Here is a 10,531-nt window from a genome sequence, read left to right as displayed (position 1 = left end):
TAAGCTTCTTTGGACCCATGATTATACGTAAAATAAAAAATAAAACGTAAGAAAAGGAAGATAATAAGCACCGTTAATAACGGACCAAACAGGGTACAACCACACAATGCACATGAGAACAGAGAACTGACCGACGCGACGCTCACTGGTTTTCCTCTGACGTGCTGCCTTTTACCGGCGTAAATGAGAAACTATGACTGACATTTCGAGAAAATTCTACGGGTATGGTCTACGTCGGATGTTGGAGTATGACGTCGGGTGTCAAGACGATAATTCGATTGAATTTTACGTCGGATGTTGGAACAATCGTAAGTAGATGTTCCACTGTATATGAAAATTATGATAGCTTATAACACATCGGTGCTAATGTAATACAGTACTATATTAACTATATATAGTAGATGTTTTGAATTAGTTAAGAATACTCTTTGTTATGGATTTGTATGTGCATCAGCTGATCTGATCACAGCACCCAAAATAATTTGATTGTTAAAATAAATCAGTAATTTAAAACAAAAGTACATGAATGATTAATTACAGCATAATTAACAACTTAAATAGAGAGAGAGAGAGAGAGAGAGAGAGAGAGAGAGAGAGAGAGAGAGAGAGAGAGAGAGAGAGAGAGAGAGAGAGAGAGAGAGAGAGAATTACTGTTGAACAGTAATCAAAATCCCTGTTCATGTATGTTTCTTTAAATGAAACAATTATTATAAAATATGCTGTATTTCTGTTTAAGAAAGTATAAAAATAAAACAATTTGCGAGTTTCAGCAATGATTATAACAACAAATTCGTCAAAGAGATTATGTAAGCATACCGTCTACCACCATTTTGGCAAATTACATAGTCCTACACAATCCTAAAGGAATGTTTTTACTGTAAAAATAAGATTAATTTTTATTTTTATTTTACTTAAAAACACGACTGCTTTATATGATTATACTGAGCACATTATGTTGTTAGGGGGCCCGGCCGGTATACCAATATACGAGGGTATAGGAAGAGACACACAAAATCCTGAAAAAATTAACTGAGCTTCGTATGGCAATGGAGAATGCGTATATGAAATATTTTGTCAAAATTCTTCTTACTTTTATAGTTACAGGGTAATTAGTGAAAGTAACTCAATAAACCAAAAACATTATTCCCTAAAAGAAAATGCAGTATTTCTTATCGTAAATTTTGATAATTATTACATTTTAATATGAAACAAATTGTGAGCAATGACATCTGTATAGATTCCAGGAGTCACAAGATGATGTATTGCACATTAATTACACCCATCGGCCTTCAGTCTAAGCACAAGCCTCATAGAAAGTATACGTTTGAATTTGACCTCTGACATTCACTCGTTTTTACGTCCGTTTCTCTCAGTTTTAGCATGAATTACATCATGCCAAAGAGGAAATGACAATTTCAACATCTTGCTAACATAAGGAAGAAGAAAATTTGCTCTAATAAGAGTTCAAAAGTGGGTAATATCGGCGAAATTAGCGGAGTTAGTGAAGGAGAGAGATGATGGAGGAGCGACTGTCTCACCTAAAGAAGCAAGATATTGAGCAAAGGGATCTTCATTTATGATTAAATTATGATAAATAACTTTATTATGGTTTATCAATATCAAAAAAGGAACAAAATTCATAAAAATCATGATTTATTAATATTGTCTTTGTAAAAATACAAAGAAAAACTTTGAACACCCATTTCTAAAAACTATACTTATTGACCTTCAAATTCTGTCTTCTACCTCAGTTTTGAAGACATAGCATTGAAATTTGGTAACTTAAAAAAGACAAAACAATCAAAAGTTTTCCTTTTTTCCAATTTTTTCCCCGATTTTTGGAGTTTTATTTTTTCACCATAATGAAAAAATTCATATCTAGCAAAAAAATAACTTATAGAAAAAAAAAATCTTCAGTTGATTGGAGGTCTACATCGGATGTATAAAGGGTAGTAATTATCAAGGGAGGAGATAGAATTTGAAAAACACTCATTTCAGGATAAATCACCCTGTCGTCACAAAACCGAAGGTCAGAGGCAAAAATTCTATGCAGTTTAGAGACTCCTAAGTCACCTTATTAAGTGGTTTGAATGTCAAAGTCCTGTCCTTAAAAAACGGCATTAGCCAGCCGATCCCCTTAACTCGGCAGCAGCAAACATTCCTTTCCATTCTAGAGGGAATAAACAACAACAAGAATGATGTAAAACATTAGCAAGAAAGTACATGTTGGCAGGTTACACAGACAACTGTCAGCTAAAGTTATCAGTAAACAACAAAACCTTTCCTCTTTGTTGATACCTCACACAGAATGACTGCCAACATTTATCTAAAAGAAAAAATAAACATTAAAACAGCCAGTTGACAGTACCAGGAGTGTCTATATTCTCCAGTAGTTGAGAATAAAGTGATTACAGTACCTGGAGGGTTGGCAGGAGCCACCCACCAGTAACTATTGACTCCTCATTATGTATCTACAGTAAACAGCCAAGTTCCAGCTACACTGAAAGCATACTCCTATTAAAAGATGAGGTTTTTATCCGTGTGGGAACAACCAAGAGCTTTTATTCTTCCACCATCTATATCAGTATACATTTTCTATATGTTCAGTTTCAAATTGATTTTATAGCCTTACCTACAACTTTCTCACCTTAAAATTTTAGCAATTCACTATTTTCAGTAGTTCCTCTCTCATATCCTCACAAGCATTATTACACTAAGCCAGTGACCCTTGCATTTATTTTTTTTTTTTCAATCCTCAAGTTACCTTCAACACCAACCATCTTCAGCATCCTTCACATTATATCTTTGTAAGTTCTATCATAAACAAAATTTAGGACCATGTATCCTTTGAATGAGGTAAAACATTTAATATGTTGCCTTGGAAACTTAGTGGACCGAGACACTTGTATTGAGAGTAACAACAGCCTCGATAAAGTATAAAGATATTACTAAAGTATTGATAAATAATAGTACCCCATTAGTTACAATCTTAGAAGTGCAGGATGGTTTTAGAAGAGGTAGGGGATGTATGGATCAGATTCTTATAGTTAGGCAGATATGCAAGAAATATTTAGCTAAAGGTAAGGTGTATGTTATATCTACAGAGCTGGAGAAAGCTTATGATAAGAGTTGATAGAGAAGCAATGTTATATGGAATTAGTAGAAGGCTGTTGCAAGCAGTGAAGAATTTATACACAGGCAGAAAAGCATGTGTTGAGATAGAAAATGAAGTGAGCGAGTGGTTTCCAATGAGAGTAGGACTGAGACAGGGATATGAGACATCGCCCTGGTTATTAAATTTATTTGTTGAAGGAGTGGTGAGAGAAGTGAATACTAGCATGATTGGTGGATTGAAACTGATAGATGAGAGTGATCATGAGTGGGAGGGGAATAAGTTGTTGTTTGCAGATGATACTGTACTGGTTGCAGACTCGGAGGAGAAGCTGGGTCAATTAGTGACATAGTTTGGGAGGTGTGTGAGAGAAGAAAGTTGAGAGCTAATGTGGGTAAGAGTAATGTTATTAGATGCATGAGAAGGGAGGGTGGTGCTTGGTTGAATGTCATGTTGAATGGATAGTTATTTGAGGAAGTAGATCAGTACTTGGAGTCTGTTATTACTCCAAATAGAGGAGTAGGAGCTGTCTGAGGAGTATGAGTGTTTTATCTCAATTAGATAGGGTTAGGAACAAATTAGCGAGGGTGAGAATGGGTATAAGAAATTAATTAGCAGCTACAGTGAATATGAATGTAGTGAGGTAGTTGGGCCATGTAGAGAATGGAAAATGACCATCAGCTGAAGATGATGAATGCACGAGTTGATGGGCGAAGTACAACAGGAAGGCCAAGGTTTAGGTGAATGGATAGAGTGAAGAAAGCTCTAGGTGATAGGAGGAGAGATGTGAGAGAGGCAAAAATGTGCTAGAAATAGGAATGAATGGCGAGCGATTGTGATGTAGTTCCGATTGGTCCTGCTGCTTCCTATGGTCACCTTAGTGACAGCTGAGGTAGCAGCAGTAGGGGATTCACCATATGAAGCTTCATTTGTGGTGAATAAAAAGGGGAGGGGGGGGGGCTGTGGCAACCTAGCAGTATCAACCAAACTCGGTTGAATCCCTTATCAGGCTGGGAGGAAGAAGGGAGGAAAAGTCCACTTTTGTTCTTTTTTATATGTCGACTACCCCCGAGATTGGGGCTAGAGCCTTACTAGTTAGATAGATTAGTTACAAAAGCAGATGTTTAATATGCATGTATGAGGGTTGCTGTTCTCCATACAGCAGAGGCATGGGCATTCACAATGATATAGATCTTGAAGAAAATTGGCCACAAAATACATAGATTCATGACTGAACTGCATGAGAAATAGTATCATAAATATGGAAGTTACAGAATTATGGTATCCAGACACTTCAGAAAAATAGGACCAAGATGGTTTCATTTATGGGAAATGGTGATAAGCAGTTGGTCAAAAATGTTGCAGAGTAAATATGGAAGTAACATGACAAAGTGGTAGGAAGGTCCAAAAACTCATGGAATAAAAGTTCAGATGGACTAAACAAGCCAGAACACTGAGGCAATAACTAATTTCACAATACTATAGTGGCTTCATTACAATGCAAAAACTTATATAACATACAAGAAAAGGAAAACCCACAACTATCTGGAATCAATATAAAAATTACATTTTGGTGATCTTACCATAGGCTCTGGACGTTCTACAGCAGTTTGATTAGATTCCTTAATGACCCGTGGGAGTGTTGAAGTTGCCGTTGAGGCTGGGATAGTGGTACGTTGCACTGGTGTAGGGGGCATACTTGGACGAACACTTTCTCCCCCTGGCGATACACGGGGTAAAGGCAAAACTGCTTGGGGAGTAGACTCTCCTTCAGAAGATGTAGAGGTTGTTGAGGCACTGTGACGGGGTAAAGCAACAGGCTGGCCAGCAGCCTGTAGCTGCAAAACATTTTCTAAACTTTGGCGGAATGAACTTGAAGTCTTTGGAGGAAGAGTTTCATCTTCCTTTGGGAAATCATCTTCAATTACAAATCCTATTGGAGATGGGCCATCAGCATCTGGCTTCTTCCTTAAGAACACTTCCGAGTCATCACTTGAATCCATATCTTTGGCTGTGTGCATTTGTTCAAAACCCAAAGGCACTAATTTGGTTTCGATATTGGTGTCTGACTGCACTTTAGGAAGTCGCTCTTGATTTTCAACCATAGGTGGGCTAGGTCTTGGGGGTTTCGGTGGAGCTAATGATGGTGGTCTTGGGGGCTCAGCAGTGGGTCTTTTGATACTGTTACTATGATGAAGCCGAGTAGCAGGAGCTGGAGTACCAGGAGGTCCTCCACTACTTTCTTTAGGATGAGTTTCAGGTGAAGCCGAGGCACTTGAGGTGTTGATAACTGCTGATCCTTGATTTTCTTGAGCATTCTGTCCTGAAATATGAACTCCATGGGAACTAGCTGGTCTTATTGGTGGTGGTTTTGGTGCTTGCTTTTTCTTTGTTCTCTGAGGCTGCTTAGGACTATCACAATCTCCAGCACTTGAAACTGAGGAAATATTTCCACTGGTATCAATTCTACCAAAATCAGCACTGACATTTCGACGGTGGCCATGGGAAATTACTCTTTGTTGTGCTGAGGGAGTAGGTGGTACAGTGCCATTGGGAGCCGTGTGAAGTTGGGAAGGTGATGGAGGCACACGAGGAATCACTCCGAAATCCACATCCTCTTTGAAAAAATAATCATGATATTCAACCAAGTTCTCAACAACTGAACGGTACTCACTTGTTAAGCTCATATTTCGCCCAAGTGTAGATAGGTCCGGCTGCTCGTCATTTTCTCTTTGAGCCCAAATAAGATTAGGAGCAATGACAATGGCAATGTTACTTGGAGACATCTTATTAGAAGCTGAATTACCAGTTAATTTGGTTAGGAACTTTATTATATACCTAAGATTGGCTAAATTGGCAGGAGGAAGCTGATTGACTACCATCCACATAGCTTTTAGACGCAACTGATGATCACTTTGTCGGACAGCTTCTAACCACTGATCATGTAAAACATGAGTTAAAAGAGGTTCTGGCAATTCTCGTAAGTAACACTTCAGTGCACCTGCCACTACATGTACATCATAATCACGATCATGTTCATCAGCAAGTGCTAATGTCTCGTATGTCACTAGATTGGCATCAAATGCACCTTTTAAACGTCGAACCTTTGTGGCACTTCCAGCAACTCTGAATATTCCCTCCTCATAGAGTCCAACTTCAATTATTCGCATGGCACATACTTGTATAGGCACTGCTATTTCCTGTTGATTGAAAAAATTAAAAAATTATGACTACGATACTATGAAGCAACACAAGAACAATATAGCTAAAGTAAATTATTTAATAAAACATACTAATGCCATTATACACAAATTGCATTACTTCTGTACACACTAACTGCATTACCTTCTGTACAATGCGCAAGTGATCATGAAGAGGAACTCCATACATTGGGCTACATGATGATGCTTGTAATTGTTGTTTCATGTCTGGCAAGATTTGGTCCAATCGCATTAATGTTTTATACAAATATTCTCGCTGAAGCTCAACATATCCATAAATATGTTGGGAAACTTCTCGATGCCGGGCCAGCAAGCTAAAGATGTCACATGCATAAGTGTCCTGAAAAAATGTAAAGATTGCATAATGCCACATCTTTTATCATTGAAACATGAAAATCTTCCATTTCACATATGCATCTGGACATAAAATACTATACAGTAAAGTACAGGTAAAAACTACTAAGTACAGTTTTGTAAATGTGATATGCTTAGCACAGGTTAGATTTCCTTTAAATTTCTCATCTTGTATCCTGGATTTTTATGGAAAAAGATTTTAAGATATTTGGTAACCAGAAATATATTATGAATCTTTGCAAAATCATATCAAAGTGCAGTATTACAATACCTTAACATTCGTAAGAGTTAGGTTAAGGAGACCCAGCAAATTTTAAAAATCTGCAAATAATTGCTGCCCTGTTAATGACATTTCCAGAATCCCTATTTCCTTATGTAACTAGTAAAATACATACATATACCAAAAGCACTTCCCCCAATTTTGGGGGGTAGCCGACAACAACAAGAAACAAAACAAAAAAGGGGACCTCTACTCTCTACGTTCCTCCAGCCTAACCAGGAACTCAGCCGAGTTCAGCTGGTACTGCTAGGGTGCCACAGCCCAACCTCCCACATTTCCACCACAGATGAAGCTTCATACTGCTGAGTCCCCTACTGCTGCTACCTCCGCGGTCATCTAAAGCACCGGAGGAAGCAGCAGGGCCTACCGGAACTGCGTCACAATCGCTCGCCATTCATTCCTATTTCTAGCACGCTCTCTTGCCTCTCTCACATCTATCCTCCTATCACCCAGAGCTTTCTTCACACCATCCATCCACCCAAACCTTGGCCATCCTCTTGTACTTCTCCCATCAACTCTTGCATTCATCACCTTCTTTAGCAGACAGCCATTTTCCATTCTCTCAACATGGCCAAACCACCTCAACACATTCATATCCACTCTAGCCGCTAACTCATTTCTTACACCCGTTCTCACCCTCACCACTTCGTTCCTAACCCTATCTACTTGAGATACACCAGCCATACTCCTCAGACACTTCATCTCAAACACATTCAATTTCTGTCTCTCCATCACTTTCATTCCCCACAACTCCGATCCATACATCACAGTTGGTACAATCACTTTCTCATATAGAACTCTCTTTACATTCATGCCCAACCCTCTATTTTTTACTACTCCCTTAACTGCCCCCAACACTTTGCAACCTTCATTCACTCTCTGACGTACATCTGCTTCCACTCCACCATTTGCTGCAACAACAGACCCCAAGTACTTAAACTGATCCACCTCCTCAAGTAACTCTCCATTCAACATGACATTCAACCTTGCACCACCTTCCCTTCTCGTACATCTCATAACCTTACTCTTACCCACATTAACTCTCAACTTCCTTCTCTCACACACCCTTCCAAATTCTGTCACTAGTCGGTCAAGCTTCTCTTCTGTGTCTGCTACCAGTACAGTATCATCCGCAAACAACAACTGATTTACCTCCCATTCATGATCATTCTCGCCTACCAGTTTTAATCCTCGTCCAAGCACTCGAGCATTCACCTCTCTCACCACTCCATCAACATACAAGTTAAACAACCACGGCGACATCACACATCCCTGTCTCAGCCCCACTCTCACCGGAAACCAATCGCTCACTTCATTTCCTATTCTAACACATGCTTTACTACCTTTGTAGAAACTTTTCACTGCTTGCAACAACCTTCCACCAACTCCATATAACCTCATCACATTCCACATTGCTTCCCTATCAACTCTATCATATGCTTTCTCCAGATCCATAAACGCAACATACACCTCCTTACCTTTTGTTAAATATTTCTCGCATATCTGCCTAACTGTAAAAATCTGATTCATACAACCCCTACCTCTTCTAAAACCACCCTGTACTTCCAAGATTGCATTCTCTGTTTTATCCTTAATCCTATTAATCAGTACTCTACCATACACTTTTCCAACTACACTCAACAAACTAATACCTCTTGAATTACAACACTCATGCACATCTCCCTTACCCTTATATAGTGGTACAATACATGCACAGACCCAATCTACTGGTACCATTGACAACACAAAACACACATTAAACAATCTCACCAACCATTCAAGTACAGTCACACCCCCTTCCTTCAACATATCAGCTTTCACACCATCCATACCAGATGCTTTTCCTACTCTCGTTTCATCTAGTGCTTTCCTCACTTCCTCTATTGTAATCTCTCTCTCATTCTCATCTCCCATCACTGGCACCTCAACACCTGGAACAGCAATTATATCTGCCTCCCTATCATCCTCAACATTCAGCAAACTTTCAAAATATTCCGCCCACCTTTTCCTTGCCTCCTCTCCTTTTAACAACCTTGTGAATATTAACTTAAAGAGATATGACTGGAAAGTAATAGTATTCATAGTTATATAATATCAAATACAAGAAAGCATTCATAACCAGAGGCCCTTTTCCCCAATACTTAAGAGCATGTCTTGACATCCAACTTTGGCTTAGCTCAACCACATCAGCTACTTTGACTTTTTGGGGTTCAAGAGGCACTGTATCCAACCTCACACTCCTCCATGTTTTAGAATATATCATAACCATTGTTCAAAATCAAGGCAGGAGTAATCTAATGATCAATCCTGATGGGATAAGGAGGGAATAAGACATAAGTATGTATGTTATGAAAGAAGATTGAGTAGACAGAAGAGCATTTCTTTAACTCACCAAGCAACATATGTCTTATACTTTCTTAAAAAGGGAACATTACTTCAAGGAAGGGAACACATTCTTTAATGTGAAAAGAAATAGTTGAGTAAACAAACTATGGCACAGCTGAAGGTTTAAGACATTGATGTGCATGGTAACGACCCAATTTGGAACTAAACAAACTACAATAACGTGGCTACAACAATTAGTTGAGTAACAAACTTTTAATGAGATTATTTATTTGCATTCTCACCTGGCATTCATATTTTCCTCTTGAAGCTAACTAAATGTTTAAGTCTACCATAAAACAAAAAACTTCCTATTTTCTTTCTTTATAAGTCCTGCACTTCATGTGCAGTATTGAAATCATGAGGGAGTGTGTGACACACATAACTAGTGGGTAAACTCACTCTTTGGGTTTTCAGTCTTAGACAAAACTAGTTCAACAGCCTACTGACAATACTATATGATGGGGGGAGGGGAGAATGCATATGAATGCCAGATGAGTATAGAAGTATGACAAATTTGAAAATAATATATGGATTTTTCTTAACTACAGAAACCTTAAGCTCTTTACAGTGGATATTACTTTGGGGAATGCTGAACACTAGCTAAGAGGGTTTTTTTTTTCATTCAGCGAGGAGGTAGACCAACCACACCCCTGACACACACACACCATTGAAATTCCTTCACTTATCAATTGCAGACAGGAATTTCTCGGGGTTAGGTGATGGCGGAACAGGTATGTGTAAAGAGTTCAAGAATTGTACAGTTAAGAGAAAATACAAATTATTTCCAAACTTGCAATTTGCTCTGACACAAATAGCCTACAAACCCTTTTCAACTTTACAGTGAATGGAAGTCCTACAGCAACTGGGTGATTTCTGACCCGGGGTGTGATTCTATGTATGTATGTATGTATGTATGTATGTATGTACGTATGTATATATATATATACATATATATATATATATATATATATATATATATATATATATATATATATATATATATATATATATATATATATATATATATATATATATATATATATATATATATATATATATATATATTCCTATTTCTAGCACGCTCTCCTGCCTCTCATATTTATCCTCCTATCACCCAGAGCTTCCTTCACTCCATCCATCCACCCAAACCTTGGCCTTCCTCTTGTACTTCTCCCATCA

General features: G+C 38.2%; 1 protein-coding gene across 2 annotated transcripts in view; it reads right to left on the bottom strand.

Annotated features, from left to right (window-relative positions):
* The window catches only part of LOC137645961 (rho GTPase-activating protein 44-like), a 359,606-nt gene that overhangs the window by 48,105 nt on the left and 300,970 nt on the right, over window positions 1–10,531 (bottom strand). For both annotated transcript variants that reach the window (XM_068379038.1, XM_068379039.1), the window contains exons 6-7: window positions 6,458–6,673; window positions 4,696–6,312 (exon numbers count right to left, since the gene is read on the bottom strand). In XM_068379038.1, coding sequence (XP_068235139.1) covers window positions 4,696–6,312; window positions 6,458–6,673 — 1,833 coding nt within the window. The remainder of the gene's footprint in view (window positions 1–4,695; window positions 6,313–6,457; window positions 6,674–10,531) is intronic.

The sequence above is a fragment of the Palaemon carinicauda genome, chromosome 8 (genome assembly GCF_036898095.1).
Source record: "Palaemon carinicauda isolate YSFRI2023 chromosome 8, ASM3689809v2, whole genome shotgun sequence".
Classification (NCBI taxonomy): Eukaryota; Metazoa; Arthropoda; class Malacostraca; order Decapoda; family Palaemonidae; genus Palaemon; species Palaemon carinicauda.
This window is presented reverse-complemented; position numbering and strand designations above follow the sequence as displayed.